General features: G+C 42.9%; 2 protein-coding genes across 7 annotated transcripts in view; both read right to left on the bottom strand.

Moving 5' to 3' along the window:
• Nucleotides 1-26,096, bottom strand: part of LY75 (lymphocyte antigen 75) — a 155,501-nt gene that overhangs the window by 34,466 nt on the left and 94,939 nt on the right. For 5 of the 6 annotated variants that reach the window (XR_010731885.1, XM_066279502.1, XM_066279505.1 and 2 more), the window contains exon 34: nt 24,831-24,998. Coding sequence is in view for 5 of the 6 variants with exons in the window: in XM_066279502.1 (XP_066135599.1) it covers nt 24,831-24,998 (168 nt within the window). In the remaining variant the exon portion in view is untranslated. Of the gene's footprint in view, nt 1-20,693; nt 22,837-24,830; nt 24,999-26,096 lie in introns of those variants that run through there. The other variant, XM_066279506.1, reaches the window with a different exon arrangement.
• On the bottom strand, nt 12,129-15,263 carry LOC136337869 (transportin-1-like). The gene is given in 5 exon segments (XM_066279766.1): nt 12,129-12,599; nt 12,602-13,670; nt 14,053-14,833; nt 14,835-15,232; nt 15,234-15,263. Coding segments are annotated over 5 exon segments (2,676 nt in total). The 5' UTR covers nt 15,255-15,263; the 3' UTR covers nt 12,129-12,192.

Genomic DNA, 26,096 nt, shown 5'->3' with positions numbered 1-26,096 from the left:
TTCTGTTACTCTTATTCTTTGCAGCACTCCCAAAAGGTAAGTGGTTATTAATAATACACCTAAATGACTCTTTATGGATTTCATAATTTAATAATTCTATTGATTAAATTAGTTCAGAAATTTAGGAGCCTGATGAAAAATTTTAAAGCTTGTATTTAACGTAACTCCAAAAGTCCCCATATAGTTCCTCTGCCTGAGATCACCCTGTACTAAAAAAATAAAATGCCACAACGACAGGAATATTTCACATTACTGGGCAGTTCTCACAGAACTCTCTGTTCCCTTATAATTTATTTTTTAAACAACCAGGCACAGCATAAGAGGAAGTGATCCTTGGGACATACTTGTTCTGAACATTAACAAAAGAAAGGCAAAGGCTGTATTTTTTTCTTTGTCAATAATATGACCTCTGCTCCTCACCCATTAAGATATGAGCTATAGTCACTTACCTTCCAACAAAGGCAACTGTGGCAGAGACAGAGGAAGAGGAGGAGCTATTTATCATGTTTATTATGTACGGCAGAGTGGCTGTTCCATATCCCCAGCTAATCCTGAGCCCGATATCCTGGGCTACAAGTTCTCCCTGAATCTCAAGGAAATCCAGCCATTCTGACACTCCACCTCCTCTCCATGTCAGCCTCCCTACCCAGTTTCCAAGATGTCCACTTCCACCTTGTCCTCTCATCTCCCTTCTCAGAAGAGCTGTCATGAGATTTATTCATAGAATGGGGATACCAGTCAGTATTACTCTGTACCCTTTCACTGGCCATCACTGAGCCATTTTCTTAGAGAGTCAGTCTCAAGACTTATTCTTAAAATCTAAAATGACCCACAAAAGGAAAGAAACACTTGATATGTATTATAAAAGTTGTCAATAACACCACTGTAAAACTAGTTTTTAATACATGGGCATTTTTTAAAAGCTTCTCAATAATAAAAGAAATCCTAAAATAACACCTAATTGCAATTCCACTTTTTTATTTTTTAGTGAGAAAGAGAGAGAGAGACAGAGATAAAGACGGGGACAGACAGGAAGGGAAAGAGATGAGAAGCATCAATTCATTGTTGTGGCTCCTTAGTTGTTCATTGATTGCTTTCTCATATGTGCCTTGACTGGGGGGCTCCAACAGAGCAAGTGACCCCTTGCCCAAGTCAGTGACCTTGGACTCAAGCCAGCGACCTTGGACTGAAGCCAGTGACCATGGGGTCATGTCTATGATCCCATGCTCTAGCTGGTGACCCCACGCTCAAGCTGGTGAGCATGTGCTCAAGCTGGTAACCTCAGGGTTTCAAACCTGAGTCCTCAGCATCCCAGGCTGATACTCTACACAACGCACCACTGCCTGGACAGGCACAATTCCACTTTTTCATTGGAAGAGAAATAAACATTAACATTTATCAACATTCAAAATTTACAAAAACTATATGTGAGATAATTTGCCCTGAAATATAACTGCGCTGTCCACAAGGTTCAGAAAGTCACATCAATAGATTAAGATGACTTAATGCTTTGAATTCAATTATGAGATGAGTTCACAGCAGAAGTAAGATAATTTGAAAGAAATTACAATCCCATTATGCCCCCTACTTTTTTTTTTTGTATTTTTTTGTATTTTTATGAAGCTAGAAACGGGGAGAGACAGTCAGACAGATTCCCGCATGCACCCGACTGGGATCCACCCGGCATGCCCACCAGGGGCGACGCTCTGCCCACCAGGGGGCGATGCTCTGCCCCTCCGGGGCATTGCTCTGCCACGACCAGAGCCATTCTAGTGCCTGGGGCAGAGGCCAAGGAGCCATCCCCAGCGCCTGGGCCATCTTTGCTCCAATGGAGCCTTGGCTGCAGGAGGGGAAGAGAGAGACAGAGAGGAAGGGGGGGGGGTGGAGAAGCAAGTGGGCGCTTCTCCTATGTGCCCTGGCCAGGAATTGAACCCGGGTCCCCCGCACGCCAGGCCGACGCTCTACCACTGAGCCAACCGGCCAGGGCATGCCCCCTACTTTTAAAATTATTTATCTAAACGTTTTTTGTTCTATTATTATAAATTAAAATAAAGCCCAGAGACACAAATCACAACAAAACAAAACCCCACAAGATAGTCATGTCTTCTGGAGCTTCCTCTTGGTCAGGGGAGGAACAAGCCAGGAGACAGGGAACACACAGTGCATTCAGAGAGGATGAAGTGTTCTGCAGAAGATACAACAGGGATGTGACAGAGAAGGGGGGTGTTCAGGAAGACTGAGAAGGGGACATATGAACAGAGATCTGGATGATGGGGGTTGGGGCCACCATGCCAAGGACCAGGATGGGGGGAGTCTGGGGGGGGGGAACCAGCAGGTGGTTGAGTCCCTAGGAGGTCAGTGTGGATAAACAGACGGCAGAAAGTGTGGTAAGAGATGACATCGGAAGGCAAGGGCACGCCCACAGGCTTGTAGGCTATGGCAATTCAAAATTAGTAACTTACATCTTTACAAATCCGTGTTTTCATATTTTTCGGATAAATACCAAGAAGAGTTGCTAGATCTTATGGTAGCTTTACTCTTACTTTTTAAAAGAACTTCCATACTGTTTTCTACAGTGGCTGCAATCCCACCAACAGTGCAGAAGGGTTCCCATTTCTCCACATCCTCACCAGCACTTGTAAGAATGGCTTTTGATTTGCATCTCCCTAATAACTAATGATGTTGAACATGTTTTCATAGACCTGTTAGTCATTTATATGTCTGGAAAAATGTCTATTCAGATTTTCTGTCCATTTTTAAATCTAATTGTTTTTGTTGTTATTGAGCTATATGAATTCTTTGCAGCGTTATTTATATATTTTTTTGTATTTTTTTTTCTGATGTTGGAAATGGGGAGGCAGTCAGACAGACTCCCGCATGCGCCTGACCGGGATCCACCCGGCATGCCCACCAGGGGGCAATGCTCTGCCCATCTGGGGCGTTGCTCTGTTGCAACCAGAGCCATTCTAGCGCCTGAGGCAGAGGCCACAGAGCCATCCTCAGCGCCCGGACCATCTTTGTTCCAATGGAGCCTTGGCTGCAGGAGGGGAAGAGAGAGACAGAGAGGAAGGAGAGGGGGAAGGGTGGAGAAGCAAATGGGCACTTCTCCTGTGTGCTCTGGCCGGGAATCAAACCCAGGACTCTTGCACGCCAGGCTGACGCTCTACCACTGAGCCAACTGGCCAGGGCCACAGTGTTATTTATAATAACCAATACATGGAAACAACCTAAGTGTCCATTGACAGATGAATGAACAAAGAAGCACAATGAACAAAGTGGTACATATGTACAATGGAATACTAAGCCATAAGAATGCTGAAATAATTGCCATTTGTGGCAACATGGCTGAATCTTGAGGGTATTGATTACGCTAAGTGAAATAAGTCAGATGGAAAAGGACAAAAACCACATGATTTAACTCAGATGTGGAATACAAAACAAAAAAGTAACAACAAAACAACAACAAACACAGACACAGACAAGAGAATGGTGCTTACCAGAGAGGTAGGGGCGGGTAGAGGAAGTTGAACTGGGTAATGGGGACAAAGATACAGTAACGGCAGGAAACTAGGCTTTGAGTGGGGAGTGTGCAATAGACTATACAGACGTTGAATTATAATGTTGTACACCTAAAATTTTTGTTATTAACCAATTTTTGAGAATGTTATGTGTAATAGACTTAATTTAAATAATTTTAAAATACAAACAGGACTGCTTCCACAAATAACTAAAAAAAAAGTGGTAACCTAGATTCTGATCCATGTGATAACCACAGAATGAGGATTTACTCTGAACACGTTTATATGCACTCATCTAATGCCACCCATGGAAACCCACTGATCAGGGCAACATATACTGATCATCCACTATGTACAAAAAGCACCATTACAGAATTCTTTAAAAGGGATACTATGAGGCCCTGGCCAGTTGGCTCAGTGGTAGAGCGTCGGCCTGGCATGCAGGGGTCCCGGGTTCGATTCCCGGCCAGGGCACACAGGGGAAGCGCCCATCTGCTTCTCCACCCTTCCCCCTCTCCTTCCTCTCTGTCTCTCTCTTCCCCTCCCACAGCCGAGGCTCCATTGGAGCAAAGATGGCCCGGGCGCTGGGGATGGCTCCTTGGCCTCTGCTCCAGGCACTAGAGTGGCTCTGGTCGCGACAGAGCGACGCCCTGGAGGGGCAGAGCATCGCCCCCTGGTGGGCAGAGCGTCACCCCCTGGTGGGCGTGCAGGGTGGATCCCGGTCGGGTGCATGCAGGAGTCTGTCTGACTGTCTCTCCCCGTTTCTAGCTTCAGAATAATACAAAAAAAAAAAAAGGGATACTATGAGCCCTGGCTGGATGGCTCAGTGGTAGAACATCAGCCCAGTGTGTGGATTCCTGGGTTCGATTCCCAGTCAGTGCACACAGGAGAAACAACCACCTGCTTCTTCTTCCTTCTCTCTCTCCTATCTCTTCCCCTCCCTCAGCCAAGGCTCCACTGGAGCAAGTTGGCCTGGATGCTGAGGATGGCTCCATGACCTCTGCCTCAGCGGCTAAAATGTCTCCAGTTATAATGGAACAACGGCCCCAGATGGGCAGAGCATCACCCCCTAGTGGGCTTGCCGGTTGGATCCCGGTCGGGGATGTGGGAGTCTGTCTCTCTGCTTCTCTTCAGAAAAATACAAAAAAAAAAAAAAAAAAAAAAGGAAAAGAAATAAAAGGGATACTGTGAAACCTTACTCAGGAATTTAAAGAATGTTTTGTTCCTTGTGATTTTCAAAATAACTAAGGACATGTAAGATCACTTACACAATGACTCCAAAATACCAGAACAGTAACAATAATTCCTTTTTTTTTTTTTTTTTTTTTTTTAGGTGAGGAGAGGGGAAATAGTGAGGCAGACTTTGGCATGTGCCCTGACTGGGATCCACCCAGCAACCCCCTTCTGGGGTTGATGCTTGGTACCAGTACCAAGCTATCCTCAGCACCTGGGCAACGCTCGAACCAATCAAGCCACTGGCTGCAGGAGGGAAAGAAGGGGGAGAAGGAAGAGAAGAGAAGCAGATGGTTGCTTCTCCTGCGTGCCTTGACTGGGAATCAAACTTGGGACATCCATACGCTGGCTGACGCTCTATCCACTGAGCCACCAGCCAGGGCCAATAATTTCCGATTCAACGTTAAATCTCTACTTTATGCAGCAATAAGATAAAAGCTTTTCTTTTATATCTTACTTTTTGGTCTTTTATTATAAATGAGAATAAACTACAGAGACACAAGATCTTGCCATTCAGCTATATCTGTGAAAACCTTGATAAGCTCTTTGACTTGGTTCTAAGCCAAATACTATTCCTTATATCCAAGGATCTTGTCTGGATGGGAGATTTGTGAAGTATTATGATTAAAAACATACACAGTTTTTAGCCCTATATCAGCAACATGTATGTGAATGTGTTCAGTAACTAGAAACAGCCAACACACGTCCACATAAAGTGGCACTCAGGATGTTTTCTAATTTCAATAATTACTCTTTATTTTGTATGATGAGAACAAAGGGTAGGAAACCAAGATTTTCCATGCCTGACATAGAGTTTTCATCAAGGTTCACAGTTAACTCTGTTGGGTATCAGCTCCATTTTACTTAAGTGAAATAAGTTGGGTAACTTGACCAGTTTGTACCTAACTCCAAAGTTGGTGCTCTTGTTAAATCAATCCTTAAACCTTTCTTGCTGAGAGAAGCTGATTAATTAATAACATTAATTAGTTCAACATGCACTTTTTCTTATGCTCTTAAAAAGCCTATCTGTTGACTTAGGGTGGTGAACACCCAATACAATATACAGATGATGTATTATAGAATTGTACACTTGAAACCTGTATAATTTTATTAAGCAATGTCAACCCAAGAAGTTCAATAAAAAAATGTAAAAGAAAAAGAAGAAAAGGCTATTTAACCATATTAGACTTATAAAAAGGAAAAAGAACAGAACTTTCCTAAAATAACTTGCCCTCTACTGCTGATCAAAACAGCTTCTCTGGAGAGAGACAGCCAAATCTAGAAATTGATTTTTCTTAAAAGTCTGACAAGAAAAGTATTTTTGACTAGCCTGAAGTATGAAGGCATGGACACCCAGAGGGTGGGTTAGATGGACATTTAGATGTTACCCGCAAACGTGATGAGTGTATGCATAAAGAGGGCTCAAAACAGTTCAGTGTTTGCAAACCCTCAAGTTCAACATAAGATAAAACTAATGTGCTCAATCGGAACTGTGTGAACAGTGTGAAAATCACCATGTCTTGTTTCTGCTCCACAGGCATCAGATGATATATCTGGTCAGAAATGCTGGTGGACAAAAGGTTTCAGGAATGGAGCTTTGGGTGTGTAACCAAGTTCTGAGCTGCTTACCCTACTGCCGCCTCCATCACTGAGATATTTCCAAATATCCCTGCCTGTCAGGAGGCTTCCAGCAAAAACTTCTAAAATGGCAATGAAATTCAGAAGGGAAAAACATCAAACTATTGCTTAATCATTGTGTTCAAACCCACACAAGTATTCACATAAGCTCTTGTTTATTTTCCTCTGTAATTCCTGGAATTGTTCATCCAGTAGTGTTTTGGGATGAAAGTCTTTTCCCAGAGTTTACGTTTATGCCATCATTTTTGACATGCTTGTACTGAAAACTTGGTTTGTTTTTTTAAAAAAACCAAACACACATATTCAATAGAATTGTCTTTTTCCTCAGGAGTCATTTTGGAACTGACTAATCATGTGTAATTTTCAGATGTCACTTGCACAAGCGCAGACTAGACCAAAGATTTTTAAATCACACGACCCAAGAAAAATCCAGCCTTAGCCTGTTCACGTCCCACTTGGATGCAGAGGTTACCTGGATGAACTGTTGTCCTGTTTCAACAACTTGAACAAACAACCAACTGGCCAAACAACGCCGTGAGCAAAAGCGGGCCCGCGGCGCCCAGCTGGGGAATCTCGGCACCGACTCCCCGCCTCCGGTGTCAGCCCCAAGCGGCGCCGCAAGTGCTCTGGTCGTGCACTCCGCGTCCCCGTCCCCCTGCTCCGCTGTCAGTGAGCCCCCACCCGAGTGGGTCCGCGCGGAGGCCTGGACCCGGCTGTGCTGGACCCCGCTGCACAGGGAGGGGCGTGGGCATGACCCGACACCCGGGCCCACGGGGGGCGCGCAGGTGAGGGCGCCAGGCCGGGTAGGCACGCAGCCCTGGCCGCCCTCGGCGTGCGGGCCGTGCAAAGGGGTCGAGTCCCCGCCGGGCCGGAGCGGAGGAGGGGGCGCGGCAGGGGGCGCTTACCCGCGAGGGCGGCGGCGAGGCCCAGCAGCGGCAGCAGGAGCGCGGGCAGCGCGGCCCCGGGCATGACTGCGGCGTCCGGGAAGTGCGGGCGGCGCGACCCTCCCACCGCGCGGCGCGGGGCGGGGGCCGCGCTCGCCCAACCCGCTGCGAGAGCCGGCTGGAGCCGCTCTCCGTCTACTCCGTAATTTCACAACTTTTCACGGGAACCGAAATAATTTCGACTCCCGACAGCGTTGCCCAGTATGTACAAAGAATTTCCGTCACCCTTCAGCCAGCCTACGTATTAACGTCGTTTATATTCCAGGACCATAATCAAAGCCAGACGTGATAGCTGCAAGATACTATCTACAGCTCTTGTCACATTTAGCCAACTGTTTCGCTAATGTTCTTTTCCTGTTCTCAAATCCAAGCCAGGATCATACATTGCACTGAAATGTCGTGTCCCCTTGGTCTCCTTTAATGTGGAACCGTTCTTTTGTATTTCACGATGGCTACAAGTTTGAAGAGCCTTGGCCAGTTGTTTTGTACAATGTCGTTCAGGTCCTGTTTGTCTGATGTTCCCTCCGAGGGGAGATTGGAAGGACAGGATTCAGGTTGTTTTTGTAAGGATCAAGAAAAGATCAAATTGTTAAATTCAGGAAAGTGTGCTGGGATTGCCAGAAGCAGAGACAGGGAGGTAATGATAGGGACCCTGGAAGGCTAAGAACAAAGGAAGACAAACATTTGCATTCCATTAGTTAGAGACCCTTATCAGAAGTTTATGTTTGAAGTTCGCCAATGAGTTAGACCCAGCCCCTGTTGCTATGCTATGTGCAACTCCCTTAGCGAATAGGTAATCGCCACTTTTGCTTCTGTATTATGCTTGCTTACTTAGGATATATAAGGAACTAGCTGTAAGCACCAGGCACAGTTCCCATTTGCAGCTCCTACTGAGTACGGTGTCTCCGGACACCAGGGAATTCGCCCCTGCGCAGGTGAAACTGGCCAATAAAGTTACATCTATACCTCTGAAAGTCTCCGACATTTGTTTTTTTTATATACCCGGTGGATGCTTCAGTTTTCTTTTTGGCAAGAGCATAGAAGTGATGTGCCTTGCCCAGGAAGGACACGATGTGAACGTGTCACATTTCTGGCCATGTTAACTTTATTTGGTTGAGGTCTGCCTGCCAGGTTTCTCCTTTGAATCTAATGGCCTGAAACCTTTTCAAAGGCTCCTCCCAGTGGACTATGACCCTCAAACAACTTTTCTCTATCATCAGAGTCTGGATTAAAGTTCTCTAAACTGTTTATAAACAACCCTTGGAAGAATCTAACCCTGCCAATACCTTGATCCTGAACTACTAGCTTTCAGAACTGTTAGACAGTAAATATCTGTTGCTTAAGCCAAAACAAGCAACAACAAAACTATGCTTGCTGTGATGTATATGTAAACTATGTGACTGTAACTTGAATAGTGAGGGCCTCTGACACTAAACAACACAATGCACAAAACAGGGCCAACCCAGGCTGCTTGTATAGACCTTGACAGCCTCATGTCACTAGCAAACAGTCCTCTAAAATCAAGTCTAAACTCAAGATAGAAACTCAATTAGCCTGACCAGGCAGTGGTGCAGACACTGAGGACTCAGGTTTGAAATCCCGAGGTTGCTGGCTTGAGTGCAGGTTCACCAGCTTGAGAGCAGGGTTGCCAGCTATCAAGACATGAACCCATGGTCGGTAACTTGAAGACCTAGGTCACTGGCTTGAGCAAGGGGTCACTGGCTCAGCTAGAACTACTAGGTCAAGGCACGTATGAAAAAGCAATCAATGGACAACTACAGTGCCACAACTATGAGTTGGTACTTCTTATCTCTCTCCTGTCTCTCTCTCTAAAAAACAAAAAACAAAAAACTCAATTAAAAATGTACAAATAATATGAAAAGACTCCACTAAAGATGTATAGTTGGCAAATAAGCATCTGATAAGACACTCAACATCATATATCACCAGAGAACTGCCAATTAAAACAAAAATGAGATACCACTATACACCTATTAGAATGACCAAAATCTGGAACACTGAGAATATGAAATGGTGGTGAGGATGTAGAGCAAGAGGAAATCTCATTTGTTGCTGGTGGAAATGCAAAATGGTACAACCACTTTGGAAGACAGTTATGCAGCTTCTTACAAAATTAAATATACTCTTACCATGGATTCAGCAATTGTGCTCCTTAGTTTTTACACAAGTTGAAAGCATACATACACCAAAAACCTATACACACTTGTTTCTTGCAGCTTTATTCACAATTGTACAAACCAGAAAGCAAAATGTTCTTCAACAAGTGAATGAGTAAATAAACTGCAGTTCATCCATACAATGTAATTTTATTCAGTGCTTAAAAGAAATGAGCTATTAAGCCATGAAAAGACACGAACTTTAAATATGTATTGCTAAGTGAAAGAAGCCAATCTTAAAAGGCTACATGCTGTATGATTTCAACTATATGTTATTTTGGAAAAAGACAAAACTATGGCAACAGTAAAAAGAACAGGGGTTGGTGGATTTGGGGGGTGGAAGAGAAAGGGAGGAAGGGGGGCATAGATAGGTGGAGCACAGAGGATTTTTAGGGCAGGGAAACTACTCTATGATACTGCAATGGTAGATACACATCATTATACATTTGTCAAAACTTATAGAATGTGCAATACGAAGATAAACATTAGTGAACTATGAACTTTAGTTAATACTGTATCAATATTGGATCATTGATTTTAACAAATGGTCATACCCTAATGCAGGATGCTAATAATAGGGGAAAGAGAGAGAGAGGTAAGGAAGTGTATAGAAACTCTATATTTTCTGCTTAAATTTTTTATAAACTTAAAAGTGCTAAAAAAAAAAAGTTAATGTATATTCTAAAAAAATCAAGTCTAACCCTATCCCATCCTACCCTTTCCATACCTGTGATAGTCTAGTCTAAAAAGAAGGACTGCACCAAGGATATCTGACCCATGCAGTCTGTAAATAGAGCCATAGCACATTAGAAGTGATTGTGGCCATTTTCATTTACTGATAAAGAAACTGAGGCCCAAGAAAGGGACGTGCCTGACCCATGGGCACACAGTGAATGCCAAAAATGAACCAGCGCCATGTCTTCTGCTGAACTCTCCCGCCTATTCCAGGTTCAGCCCCTTTGCCAAACCATCAAGATCTTGATTGATTTTATTTATTCCCATTCTTCTTCTCAGGCGATCAGTAACGGTTTATATACTAAATCCATGTTCAGAATGACTACTTCCAAAGGTATACTATGTTTATATAAACATCCTAATTCTGGATTCTTCTGTCTTGCTAACTACACAAATAAAGTAAACAGCTCTCTGCGGTTGTACAATTGAAAAAGTTCTCTTCAGCCTGACTTGTGGTGGTGCAGTGGATAAAGCTTTGACCTGGAACACTGAGGTTGACAGTTTGAAACCCTGGGCTTGCCTGGCCAAGACACATATGGGAGTTGGTGCTTCCTGACCCTCCCCCCTTCTCTCTCTCTCGTTCTCTTTACTCTCTCCCTAAAAATAAATTAATAAAAAAATTAATAAAAAAAAAGAAAAAGTTCTCTTCACCCGCACCTCAGGCACCAAAGTATATTTTTATCTATGTGGATTACTTTGTGTTAAAGTAATTCTCAAATAATGGTGACGTTTACAAAAGAATTGGCATCCTAATAAATCAATTTAAACAACCCATTTCAACAGTGTTTTGTTTCTAAATCACTTGAACTCAGGAAAGTATCTTTTCCCCCCACTCTGTGCATACTTCCTCATTTTTTATGCTAATATGACAAAATAGACTAAATGCCTCTGTGTGGAATAATGTGGCATTTTATTAACATTTCTAACTATGATGTCCTACTTTTCAATCACACTGCCTACCTTTGTCTTTTCTGTCTCTGTCACTCCAACTCTCCTCCTCTTTTACCTCATTCCAGACTCCAGTCCCTTGACTTCATTTTTCCAGGGCTTTTAACTTCCCTTCTTTACTCAGCCTGGATACTCGGACCTCTCCTGTTCCTGTCAGACCTACCTGCCCAACTCCCAACCTGGGGTCTCTTCTTTCTTTCTTTTTCTTTTTAAAAATAACATTGTTTTTCCAGCTTTATTGAGATTTAATTGACATACCATTGTGTAAGTCTGAAGTGTACAGATTTGATACACTTAGATATCATAAAATGATAACCTGCATTAGCTAACACTTCTGTCACATAATTTCCATTTCTTTTTTTTTTTCATTGTTCAAGTGAATTATTTTATTTCCAACTTTTTTGGGGTACCTTATATAGTAACTTCCAAGAACCTGCTTCCACTATGGGTTGGCAAGCTGACTTTAATTCTATTAGCTTCATTTGTGTAGTTCTTTATCAGCATGCAAAAAAGAAGGCCCCGTCATGTGGGAATATTTATAAAAAATTTTAAATTAAAAAAGAAAAGCTTCTTGATTGTAACCCCCATTCTTAGGTTTCCTTTATTGTGCGCTATAGAAAATTTTCTCTTATCCCTAAGCATCATTTATATGGTTCTTGTTTTAGTATAATTCCTCATAATATTCCAGAACGTATTGTTTTGTGAGTAGACTGAATAGATTCTTTTTACTTCTTCACATCCACTGTGGAGCTGTAACTGAAGACATATTTCCACCCACAAAGGCTCCAGACGTTAAAACGTTTCCCAACATCGACTTAATACAGTGACGGCAACACTTCCCTCCCGCCCCTCCCAGTGGGGCTGGTATTGTACTGTATTCCCTCCTGGTTTACCCTCCCCCCCGTAAAGGTTAACATTTTCCCTGGGAGCAGAGGCTCCCTCATTGTCTCCAAGGCTGAAGGACCCCTAATTAGGGGACTGCAGCTTAAGTGTATGAGGTTAAACACCATAAAAAGCTGCAAGACACTCTTTTAAGGGAGGTGGAAACTGGTCAGAGAAATGCCTCCTATTTTCAACTTGATTTTTAAATCCATGAAGGATCTTACAGAATATGTCTCTCAGATCATCTTTTGGGTTAATCCATAATGCAACAGCATCACAAAAACATATAAAATCTTGGACTACGCCCCTGGGATTCACACTAATCATGGTACAAATTCCACGAAATGCTGAATCCTTTTCCTCGTTATCTTTTATGTTTCTCAGAGAGGTGCACCAGGGTCTTATAAACTGCTGTAGCATGGGGGCCACTTCTTAAGGACAAACATAACCAAGACGACCAATTGTTATTGCTGTATTCTCTAACAACGTCTTTGGTGTGTTGGGTCTGTTAATGATTTCCACAGCTGGTGCAACACCATAGATATATAAGGCTGCATCTCTCTACCCATTTGAATGGAGATTTCTCCAGTTGCCCATGTGGCATTATTGCAGATGGAAATGAACTCTGGATTTAGGTTGGTTCCCAATATTGGCATGAAATCAGCTATACAAGGCTTAACATGCTGAAAGCAAGCTTTCATCAGATCACCCAACAGAGCGAAGGAACTCTGTCGAACTTCTGGCATTTTACCCTGCATGCATTGATACATTAGTGTTAGAATGTTACTTCGGGCTACAAGCTGTTCAATGTTGCCTCTGAGTCCTTCAGCCAGGCCACTGAGTAAATCAAGAGCCACTATCATAAAATCTTTATGTGGAGCGTCTTATTGATCTGGTTGAGCATTGTTCAGCATGGCTTGTGCAGGAGTCTTCTGTACTAGCTTCACAGAACACTGGTACACAGGTTCACAGTACGGAAGGAAGCCAGACTGCAGGGCTGTGGCGACTGAAGATAGGCACTCAAGTAAAGGGAAGAGATCTTTATCTTCATCCTTTAACATGTTCCATTTCTGGATCAGCGGAGGCATCAGCATCTGAATATATTCTGGTTTATTTAAATGATGTCCTACTGAATCTGCTAACGTTCCTATGGCATCATAAAGAATGAGCAAGTTCTTATGCTGGTATTTACTAAATGCAGAAACCATGGTATCAAGTATATAAGCAAGGTAAGGAACAAATTCTGTACAAGCTTCCACTTCTAGGGTAGCAAAGGCACTGCAGGCAGCTTCTTGTACTCTCTTGTTGCTATCCAGGATACGCTTTAACAATTCTGTCATTAATGGCTTCAGGTACGTTTCTGGGGGCTGGCTGACTACCCAGTGTGCATCGCAGCAGCTCAGAGTCCAGCACGTTATGGAATGCACAAGGGCCTTTTTATCAGAGAGGCACTGAATAAGGTGAGTAATGAACTCAGGCAAGTATGGAATCACATCTTGCATGCAACATTCAGCAATTGCTCCTAAAACCAAGATGCCTGATTCTTTAACAACCCATTCACAATGAAAAAGTAACTCTTTAAAAAGGGGCAAAATCTAGCGTGCGGAGGACCCGGGTTCGATTCCCGGCCAGGGCACACAGGAGAAGCGCCCATTTGCTTCTCCACCCCTCCGCCGCGCTTTCCTCTCTGTCTCTCTCTTCCCCTCCCGCAGCCAAGGATCCATTGGAGCAAAGATGGCCCGGGCGCTGGGGATGGCCCAGGCGCTAGAGTGGCTCTGGTCGCAACATGGCGACGCCCAGGATGGGCAGAGCATCGCCCCCTGGTGGGCAGAGCGTCGCCCCTGGTGGGCGTGCCGGGTGGATCCCGGTCGGGCGCATGCGGGAGTCTGTCTGACTGTCTCTCCCTGTTTCCAGCTTCAGAAAAATGAAAAAAAAAAAAAAAAGAAAAAAAGAAAATAAAATAAAAAGGGGCAAAATATGTGGCAAAAGGTCATCACGATACACATTTGCAAGAACATCCAGGGCAGCAGCAGAACATTTCCTCAGATTCCAGTCAGAAATTGTATCATCATCATCAATTTCATTGTCATCATCATCTTCCTCTTCATCATGCTGTTGAGCCACTGTTCTTAATTGATGAAAATGTGGCCATATATCCTGTTCACTATCAGGAATCATTTCATCCTCTTCAACATCACCCTTAAGTAGGATAATATCTATATCTGATTACTTCATGCCATTCACTAAGACAGGAATCAACTTAGGAAGGTGCCTTATGAGTACATCTTTGCATATTGGTTGCTCAGCCAAAGTGAGTCAAAATTCAAAGGCTTCTAAAGCCACATTTTCATCTTGATCTTGGGTCCTCTGTAGCATGTACTCAACTATATTATGCATGTGAGGAAGCAGGTGATCCATTCGAACTTCCAGCAACATCACGAGTGCCTGGCACACATTTTTCCGTACCTCTGGTTCTTCGTCCCCAGCCAATGCAAAGAGATTCTCAATAAAAGAGTCAATGTGCAACATCAGAGCTTGAGTCCTACTGAAGATAAACTGATTGACACATGCAACAGCGTGAGATTTTATTTTTGGACTACTGTGCTTGAAGAACTGTAGAAATTTTGGAATCATGATGTTGAGAGGACGATCTAAAACATCGCTATCTAAAATCTCAGCAGAATCTTCACATATCTTCTGTAGGGCACCAAATGCTCCCTCACAAGTGTTGTAATCTTCGGAATCCAATAAGCTACAGTTTTGGTAAGAGGTCAGGCCAATTCTGCAATTCTCCCTTGGAGGCTGTGGTTGTAATCAAAATACCTACAGTGGCTCTAATCAGAGGAGAGGCGTCACCAATATTGTTTAAACATTCGCGTTTAATAAAATCTGTTACACCATTTGGGAAGTTCTGAAAATGTGCTTTCATATTATTCTTCAAAATGAGACCACTCAATGATCTTGTGGGTTCATCTTCAGATTTTAATTTTGTCAGAACAAAAATCAGGTAGTTGTTCAAATCTGGATATTGATCGAGTTGTTCCAGTTCTTGTTGCATGGTTCTCTGGATGGTGGTGTCTGGGGACTGGGATTCCTTCAGCAGCTGCAGGATTTGCTGAAGCCCTTGCTCGTCAAGTTTCCACTCATACTCCATTTTTGGTTTGCTGGTCCCACACCATCCTAGAGGCCTCTGGCGCTTGGGCCCTCTGCCGAAGTGGTGCTGCCTCTTCACCATTTCTTTTTTGTGGTGAGAACATTGAATATTTATTCTCCTAGCAACTCAAGCACATAATGAAGTATTGCTAACTCTAATCACCAGGCTGTAGAGTAAATCCCCAGAATGTATTCATCTAATAACTGGAAGTTGGCCCTGGTTGGTTGGCTCAGTAGTAGAGCGTCGGCCTGGCGTGCAGGAGTCCCAGGTTCGATTCCCGGCCAGGGCACACAGGAGAAGCGCCCATCTGCTTCTCCATCCCTCCCCCTCTCCTTCTCTCTGTCTCTCTCTTCCCCTCCCGCAGCCGAGGCTCCATTGGAGCAAAGTTGGCCCGGGCACTGAGGATGGCTCCATGGCCTCTGCCTCAGGCGCTAGAATGGCTCTGGTTGCAACAGAGTGACACCCCAGATGGGCAGAGCATTGCCCCCTGGTGGGCATGCCGGGTGGACCCCAGTTGGGCACATGCAGGAGTCTGTCTGACTGCCTCCCCGTTTCCAACTTCAGAAAAATACAACCCCCCCCCAAAACCAAAAAAACCCTGGAACTTTGTATACTTTGTCCAGCATCTCCCCATTCTCCCTGCCCCCCCCCCAGGCACTGGTAACCACTACTCTACTCGCTGTGTCTGAGTTCAGCTCTTTTAGATTCCACATGTAAGTGAGTGAGATCATATAGTACTTGTCTTTCTCTGTCTGAATTATTTCTCTTAGCATAATGCCCTCAAGGTTATCGATGTTATCACAAATGACAGTTTCCTTCTTTCTCATGGCTGAATAATACTCAATTGTATTTATGCACCACGTCTTCTTTATCCATTCATACATTAATGGACACTTGGGTTGCTTCCCTTTCTTGGCTACTGTAAATAATGCTGCAGTGAACTTGGGGGTGCAGGCATCTATTCGAGATCTTGTTTTCATTTCATTTGGCTATTTACCCAGAAGTGAGATTATTATTGAAGCATACGGGAGTTCTATTTTTAATTTTTTGAGGATGAAGTCTCTTCTTTCTTCTTCACATCTCTTTTTCCTCAACTTTATTGAAGTCACTGAGGACAGGTAGAGGAAATCTATCAATTCTCTTGATGGTTGTCACTACAAACATATGGCTTCTAATTTCATCTGTTCCCTGTTTGCCTCTTCTACAGTCCTTTTATTTTATCTTGGTCAATGTCCTCTCCCATTCTCCTTATTGGGTGTTTCAATTTTTTAATACCCTTTTCAGGCAGAGACCCCATTTGCTACTCATTTCTCTCATTAGTTGTAGACAATCATTTCCCACTTATTTTATGCGTTCATTGGTTGATTCTTGTGTGTGCTTTGACTGGGGATTGTATCTTCAACCTTGCCTTATCGGGATGATGCTGTTAACCAACTGAACTACCTGGCCAGGGCCCAAACATGTTCAAGTACTTATCTGGTCTCCCCTTCTTTTTCATGCAGACCTTCATCTTGTGGCCTCAGAGAGGAAGGCATTCTTCCTCCCTCTCATCCAAATCTAGTTCCTCTCCCTGTGGGCTTAGAACTTCCCCCTCTTTTTTTTTTTTGTATTTTTCTGAAGCTGGAAACGGGGAGAGACAGTCAGACTCCCGCATGCGCCCGACCGGGATCCACCCGGCACGCCCACCAGGGGGCGATGTGACACGATGCTCTGCCTGGGGCGTCGCTCTGCCGCGACCAGAGCCACTCTAGCGCCTGGGGCAGAGGCCAAGGAGCCATCCCCAGCTCCCGGGCCATCTTTGCTCCAATGGAGCCTTGGCTGCGGGAGGGGAAGAGAGAGACAGAGAGGAAGGGGGGGGGTGGAGAAGCAAATGGGCGCTTCTCCTATGTGCCCTGGCCGGGAATTGAACCCGGGTCCCTGCACGCCAGGCCGACTCTCTACCGCTGAGCCAACCGGCCAGGGCCTAAAACCTCCCCTCTTGATCGATCTTCTGCAAGATCTCCTTCCATTAATGATGCCTGCTCTCTCCCCTGCATCTTCTCTCTGTCCACTGTTTTTATTTTTCCCCTACAGTTTCTAAACCTGTGATTTCCCCCCCTTTTCTTTGGAAAAAGAACCAAAACTTCACCCCCCTTCTCCCTCTAGCCCAGTCCCTCTCCTGACCGTCTTCACCACACATCTCAAAGTTTCATGCTCCCTGTTTCTTAGTTTCCCTTTCACTCTTTAGCTCAATCCCATCTGGATTCTGGCTCCAGCGCTCTGCTGCATTTCCAGTATCTAAGAGCACCCATGTTTCCCTAATTCTTAGAGTCATTTTATCTGACTTTTCCTCTCTGCTGTTTAGCAATTAAAACAATGTTGACTTGACTCTGCGTTGTATTAAAAGGGCATTTGGCCAAGAAACCAAAACCCTGGGACTTCTCAGGATGGGTCAGCAGCCCATATAAGGTCCCTGGAGGAGGTCCTCAGCGAGGCCTTGCTGAGCTCCCATTTGACCTGAGATAGTTAGGCCTAGATAACATTAGAGCAAAAACTGAAGATGAGTCCTCCTCTATGTATTTCAGTTCCCCTGGGGCCCAGGATGGGGAAAGTGGGACGAAGAGGAAAGGCTGGTGCAAACAGTACAGGGAGAAAAAATGGTCAAGTCCTGAACTAACACAGTTAATAATAGAGATAGCCACTCTGTGAGAAGTCTGAGGTAAAACTGACAGAATTGTTGGAATAGGAAGATAAAAAAGAGGATTAGAGGATGACATCTGAGTTTCTAGCTTGGGAGACAAGGGGTATGATGTCTTCATATTGAAAGAGAATACAAGAAGAAAAAATGGTCGAGGAATAGAAGAAAATATTCCAGAATTCTGCTCATGATTAAATTATCTTGGAAATAAAAAGACATACATGTAAATTCGATGAATTGCAAATAGTGGGAGGATGTTTTAATTTAGAATATACGGAATTAGAGATAACTGTGTATAGATCATGAGTTCTCATAGAAAAAATATCTTTGTGAGCTAGTTAAAATTTGTCTTCTTAAGAAAGATAGAGTAGCTGAAATAATAACAGTTAAATCAGTTCTCCAAGGAGGTTTTAGGATTAAATGAACCTGAGATAAAGGAATCTGAACTCTGGCTTTCCCTAGGATAACTTCAGTGCTGGGGTCGGAATAGGCAGTCACCTGCAGGGGAGAATCCCTAGAAAGTCTCTCTTCCTAGAATCAGGAAGGACATGTTGTGTGTGTGTGTGTGTGTGGGGGAGGGATGCAGGAGGAAAAAGAGGGTGGTCACTGGTATCACTTCTGAACTTGTCTCCTACACCTGATCATTAGGTCTATTTGCTTACTTTTAAAAAAATTGACTGATTTTAGAGAGACAGGAAGGGACAGAGACAGAAACATCAATGTTTCTGTAAGTGCCCTTACAGGGGATCAAACCTGCAACCTTTGCACATTGTGACGATGCTCTGTTAGGTCTAGGCTCAGGGCTCCTTTAAATCCATAGCCCCTTTAAAACTCAAATTTCCAGCCCTGGCCGGTTGGCTCAGTGGTAGAGTGTCGGCCTGGCGTGCAGGAGTCCCGGGTTCGATTCCTGGCCAGGGTACACAGAAACGCCCATCTGCTTCTCCACCCCTCCCCCTCTCCTTCCTCTCTCTCTCTTCCCCTTCCTCAGCCAAGGCTCCATTGGAGCAAAGATGGCCCGGACGCTGAGGATGGCTCCTTGGCCTCTGCCTCAGGCGCTATAGTGGCCTTGGTTGCAACAGAGCAGCGCCCCAGATGGGCAGAGCATTGCCCCCTGGTGGGCACGCCAGGTGGATCCTGGTTCCGGCCCATGCGGGAGTCTGACTGCCTCCCCGCTTCCAACTTCAGAAAAATACAAAAAAAAAAAAAAATCAGTAAATAAACTTCCTTCACCCAACTTCTCACTCTAGCTCAAAACAGAATATTTTCCTCCTCCACTGTGAGGTTGTAATTTGCTTGCTATTCTCTCTCTTAATGGCTTCCTGGCCTTCACTTTGAAATGTAGCAAAAAGTTCATCTTTGCAGACATGTCAGGGAAAGCTTACACTGGGAAGGGACCTGGCAATTAGGGAGTTTAGATCACAATAGTTATTTGTAAAAGCCTAGCCACAGCCCAGAGACGCTGTCTTCTGATAGATTGCCCCCCATCCCAAGGGCAGTGCAAACCCGTGGGAGGAGGAGGGACTGGACCTTTGAGCCAGCTCAGGCTTTCATTCTGAGAGTGGAGCCAGGGGATAAGCTGGGACATGCCACTCCAGTCCACATATGAGAAAATATTACCTTGTACCTATAGATGCATCAGCCGCTTTTGCTAAGACCCCTGAGTCACCTATATAAACCCTGCTCCAATCCTCCCTGGGGCCAACATGGCTTCGTCTGTCTTGGCCGCCTGCACCCAGGCACTTTAAATAAGCAATCCTTTTGGAGCATACCAGCCTTTTGTTTTCAGTCTGGCCCTCCCCAGGGACCACCCGTAGACCTGGGAAGGGGTGTAGCCTGTCAGCTGTCTCACACGGGATAAGGCAGTTCTGCTGGAGTTCTCTCCAGGTCTGAACTAGTCGGGAGTTTATATCCACCTGCCAGTTGCCAGGAGAAGCTGAAAGGAGGCTTTCCCCCTTCCCCATGGCCACCTTCCATTCGGGAGCCTAGCCTGTCAGCTCTCCCGTATGAGATAAGGTAGTCCAGCTGGAGTCCCCCCAGGTCTGACCTAGTTGGGAATTTATACTAACCTGCCAGTTGCCAAGGGAGACTGAAAATAGGCTTTTCCCCTCCCCAGTGGACCGGGCCCCCCAGTTCTAACCTTTCACTAACGAACTGAGCTATCCAGCCAGAGCTATTTGCTCAGTTTTTTAGGTGCCTGGTTTTGAGAGCTCAATTCACAGACTACATATGAGGTTGGATTAGTTGGAGAAGACTGGGAAGTGCTGTCTTCAGTTCTCCTGAGACATCTGAATAGTAAGAGATTGGAAGGGAACACCATATAGGCAGTTCTGGTCACACTGAGAAGGATTTTCATGTAGACTGCTGTCCAGTGGGAGTTGGAAATATGACTGTGGACTAGATATTCAAATGAATAACTGAGAAGTGGTTGGTGAATGCCTCGGGGAGTGGGGAGTAGGGAGCCGATCTCCAGAGGGGAGCGAGCACAAAGCATGAGTAGTGGATCCTGAATGGGATTTCTGCTGCTCCCATAGTTAAAAGACATGCTATGTCAGAGGAATCTGAAAAAGAGACTAAAACCAAACATTCAGGAATGTAGGAATGATTATATTTTTTTCTTTAAAAAATATACCCAGAAACTAAAGGATGCCTTGCTTTACAAATAGCTGGTCAGTTTATTTCTTGTCATACTATATAGCTACCATAATAAAGCTCAACCTAGCTTTATTTATTATTTTTTTTTAAAAAAAACAAGGACTAACAACACTTTTACTTAAAAAGTAGTACAACTTTATTTCAACATTACTACTATATATACATATAGCTGTACTTTTCACATCAAGCTGGTTTAGTTTTTTGAAGAAAGTCTCAATGACTAATATGTACAGATCACAGGGAAAGAGGACTAATCTAAGAAATTCAATAAAAAAAATTAAGAAAAACTATATTATAGTTTTAGACTGTACTAAAACTGTCTTAGATAATTATTTACAACTTCATCATAATATAAACACTCTGAACTTTAAAATAAATCTATGGATTTTATACAAAAATATTCCAAAGTACAAATATAAATATTGAATAAAACATTCAGCAGGGTCCACTGGAAGTTATTATTGAAACTGTACTCTAGGTGGTAGATTTGTTTTCATTGGTTGACAATGTTTTCTAGGTCCCAGGTGCACATTCTGCAGCACAGCAGCTGTACGCTGTACTCGGTGTTTGCCGCCCAGGCCAAGTCGCCTCCCATCACCCTTTGCTAGGTGTTACAGTGATAACCACAATACAGTGTTTCCGTAATAATTGCTAATTTTAAGTATGTTAGTAGTAATCACAAAATTTAGAGTTTAATTGTATAATTTTCATTTTTACAAATACAAGATATACGATTTTTTTTTTCACAGACCACTTCTCTTTAGCTCACATAAAAATTCAACAAAGCAATAAAAATTTTTTAGGCAAGATGACGTGCTATGAAAAGTATATCAATTGTAAAATTTTCAAAATCTCTTACTTGATTCTTTTTAAAAATGAAAACAAGTATATGTTGTACATAAGACCCCAAAACCCACACTGCTACAGGGATCTAATCAATCTAATAACAATGTTTTCACACTTTAAAAAACGATTAAGTACTAAATCTTCTTTAAATGCTACTGTTTTATAAATAGTTGTGAATAGAACAAAATTTTTATATTTAAATAATTTTGGTGGCCCTGGCCGGTTGGCTCAGTGGTAGAGTGTCGGCCTGGCGTGCAGAAGTCCTGGGTTTGATTCCCGGCCAGGGCACACAGGAGAAGCGCCCATCTGCTTCTCTACCCCTCCCCCTCTCCTTCCTCTCTGTCTCTCTCTTCCCCTCCCGCAGCCAAGGCTCCACTGGAGCAAAGATGGCCCGGGCGCTGGGGATGGCTCCTCGGCCTCTGCCCCAGGCGCTGGAGTGGCTCTGGTCGCAACAGAGCGATGCCCCGGAGGGGCAGAGCATCGGCCCCTGGTGGGCAGAGCGTCGCCCCCTGGTGGGCGTGCCGGGTGGATCCCGGTGGGGCGCATGCGGGAGTCTGTCTGTCTCTCCCCGTTTCCGGCTTCAGAAAAATACAGAAAAATAAAAAAATAAAAAAAATAAATAATTTTGGTATAAAATATATTTGGAATATATAAGAGGCAGCTTGCAAGAGGTATCATTTTGTTGTCTAAAAAATAAGCATGGTTTTCATGTAATAATTTCCTTTAATTGCTACAGATGACATTTTAAAGCAATGTTGATATTACTTAAGTTCTGTTTTTACCCTGAAGTACTAATTTTGCATTTGGCCAGATGTTAGTAAGCATCAAAAGGGAGAAGTGTGACCTAGTCATATGCCAATTTAAATTTTCTGAGAAATTGGGTTAAAACGCTATTAATATTATTGATCAATGTCACTGCGTTAAATTTAATTTTCCAAATAAAAATATTTTTTAAATGCCATTGAAACATAGATATTCTACTTACCAACCCACCTCTTACAGAAAATGCACATTTAAATTATTACCCTACAAAGAATTTGGACGTTAGTTTCAGCTCCGGTTCCTTTCCATTCTGTTGGGTTACAGACACGGCATTTTTGACTAGTTAAATGTGGATACCAGAAGAGTAACTAAAAATTTAAAAAGTACTTGAGACTTGTACTTTGGAACAGAGTAAACACTGACACTGGGAACATTTTAAATGGCTCATTTTCCCTAACATGTTAGTGCAAGTTAGCAAATTTTGGAAGAGTTTAGTCACGGAAAGAGGGAAGCATAATCTCATCTTCATTCATTCCTTGCTCATAGCGAACTGTAGAGAAGCCCGCCCAGTGCCCACGGTTCCTCTGGAACAGGAACCAGAGCAGCCCGCTGACGAGCCCTAAGGCGCTGAGCACAGCAAATGTGATGACTATTCCTCTGTAATCGGGGCCTGGAACAGGCAAAGGATTGCCGTTGGAGGAGAGAATACAAAAAGTGATCATTATTGATTTTATCCACTCAGCTGTGTGTCACATAAGTAAATTCTGTACAACAAGGGTCAGGAAACTTTTGGCTGAGAGAGCCATGAACGCCACATATTTTAAAAATTAATTCCGTGAGAGCCATACAATGACCCGTGTATGTTATGCATTATCCAATAAAAATTTGGTGCTGTCCCGGAGGACAGCTGTGATTGGCTCCAGCCATCCGCAACCATGAACATGAGCGGTAGGAAATGAATGAATTGTAATACATGAGAATGTTTTATATTTTTAACGTTATTATTATTATTTTTAAAGATTTGTCTGCAAGCCAGATGCAGCCATCAAAAGAGCCACATCTGGCTTGTGAGCCATAGGTTCCTGACCCCTGCTGTACAAATTAGATACTGTAAGTACCTACCTGTTTTATAGCATGAACACAAAATTCAAACTCACCATTAAAACACTTAAGTGCTTCCCCCCCAAATTTAACTGTTTTCCTTTTCATTCAAATCCTCTTCATTGATATAGCAATTTTCTTCCGAAGAAATTAAAGCTCTATCATTATTCTCACTTTCCTTTCTCATCATCTTTTGGGAATATTGCTTCCAGTATATTACTTTACTTTGATAGCAAATTGCTAAAAGCTGTAACGTTTTGTTTGGCTTAGCTAGAGCCAAATAAAGTGTTATTTGCTTTAAAATAATTTAGGTCTTTAAGATGAACTCATTTAGTTCCTAGTTATTCAAATGCTGTCTCTGGCCCCTTCTCTGCATGCTGCCAAGATGGACATATTCTGTCCCGTGGCTTTACTCTCATCTCCATGCTGACCTCCCTTCTCTCTCATATGTTCAACAACATATGGACGGGTCAAGACGGCCAAAACAGAGCATTGGTTTATACCATCCTAACCCTGCTCTCACCCCCCAAAAAGCTTTCCAGTCATTTTCCATTTTGTTCAGGGGAGATCTGAACTCGTGCTCCCTGTTTCCAGAGCCCTGAGTCTCTGGCACTGGCCTACCTTCCAACTCTTCCTGAGCACTCATCAGAATTTTTCTTCTGCCTCAGGCTCTTTGCTGCAGCCAGTGCCCCTGCCTGGTAAGCCTCTTTCCCTGACACTTGCTGGGCTGGCCTTTCAGATCTCAGCTTCAGTGTCTCCTGCTCTTAGCTGTCTTCCCGATGGCCCAATCTCGAGTAGCCAACCCCCACACCTTGACCACACAGAGTTTATAATTACTTGCTATTTTCCTCTCTTTTAAATATGGTCCTGCTTGGTTATTTATTGTTTGTCTTGTTCACACATGCACTCCATGGAGCAGGGCATGACACAGAGACTCAAAATATCTGCTGAATTGCTGAGTGATTACTCAGATACTGATGACCTACAATTGGGCTTTATCTTTCATATTTGTACCCCAAATAAACAGTTTTATGCTAGATCTTTAAAAATGCGGTGGTAAAAAATTTAGAGCTCTTTCACTAGAAATGAAGTTATTAAAATAAAAATTTTATGGTTATTTTTATATATCAACTCATTTATTCAAATTATGATTTCCTACAGATATTCAGATCATGTTAATTAATTATATCAAATTTTGCAATGTTGTTAAGTTAATCATGAGTTTTAAGGGAATGAGGAGAAAGAAAGCAAATTGCAGTGTTACACGTTTGAGCTTTTACATATTTAAACAATAGAGTGAAAAGCATCTTAAGAACATTTTCAAAGAAATGACCCCTCCATATGCTGGCAGCTTCCATTTTCCTTAGGAAAAAATTGTATAAAATTTAGACTTAAATTGTTTCCTCTGGAAGTCTTAGGCATCTGCTGCATTTACTGTTTAAATATACTCTAAGGACTAAATACATTAGAATCAATTATAAAACTCTGCATATTATTAAATTGTACATTTGTTTTCAACCCTGTTCTGCAAAAATGTTTCTTAAGGACAGGTGGCAGACTTACCCAGAGGAACTTTGCAGACCAGTCTTCCATAGCCACGTGAACATTGAACTTTTATCCAAGTTCCATTTGAAGCTAACAAAATGCTACATTTTCCACCGTCACTCTTACGTTTATTTGCCCATTTGACAAATGTCACTTTTGATCCATCTAACCAACTCCAAGATTGATCTAAAGAAAGAAATTAAATACAACTATGTTTGTTACCACTAAATTACTAAGGTAAAAAGGCTTGCGGCTCGTACACTGTTGTGCCACTATGTAAAATAAAATTCTTTAAAAGTGACAAAATTTAAAAATCAGTCCATCAGTTGCACTTGTCACATACGTGGCTGGTGAACATATTAGCGCAGACATAGAAAGTTCTATTAGACAACTTTGATATAGAATGAAGTTTTGATCAAAGTGCAGAATTCTTGCATATTTACTATGTGAGAGATAAACTTCTAAAGACCTGTATCTCCCTCCCTCTTCCACCCCTAATTAAAGAACTCATCTCACTAAAAGTATGCTGGTGGGAGAGGAAGGGCCCAGGAGGGTCTCCCCACCTTGACTCATCTTGATTTTTCTGGCTGAGGTACTGCCACCTTGTGGCTATAGTGTAAGCACAATTTACAATTTTCAGTGGTAGTCAACCTGGTCCCTACCGCCCACTAGTGGGCATTCCAGCTTTCATGGTGTGCAGTAGCGGAGCAACCAAAGTATAAATAAAAAGGTAGATTTAACTATAGTAAGTTGTTTTATAAAGATTTATTCTGCCAAACTTAGTGAAAATCTGACATAAAGTACTTGGTAAGTAATTATTATTATATGCTTTAACTTGCTGTAACTCTGCTTTATAAATTTTATAAAGTAAAGTTACTTCCCTACTTTATAAATCACCATTACTGTGGAACTGGTGGGCAGTTAGAAAATTTTACTACTAACAGAGATACAAAAGTGGGCAGTAGGTATAAAAAGGTTGACTACCCCTGATTTAGATGGTCAACTTTGAATCTATTTTTTGTTTTTTAACGGGTTTTTAATTATTTCCTTTTTTAAAATTTAACTGATTGGGGTGACACTGGTTCACAAAATCATACAGGTTTCAAGTGTACAACTCAACAAAATATCAACTTCACACTGCATCGTGTGTTCACCGACCCAAGCAAAGTTTCTTTTTGACAAGTACTTAACATTTTGGAATTCACATTTATTTCAAATATTTAGAATTAAACTTTGCATAAATGTGAAACTGATTTCCTATGATTCTACTGAGTTTGTACTCTG

The sequence above is a fragment of the Saccopteryx bilineata genome, chromosome 5 (assembly GCF_036850765.1).
Source record: "Saccopteryx bilineata isolate mSacBil1 chromosome 5, mSacBil1_pri_phased_curated, whole genome shotgun sequence".
NCBI lineage: Eukaryota > Metazoa > Chordata > Mammalia > Chiroptera > Emballonuridae > Saccopteryx > Saccopteryx bilineata.
This window is presented reverse-complemented; position numbering and strand designations above follow the sequence as displayed.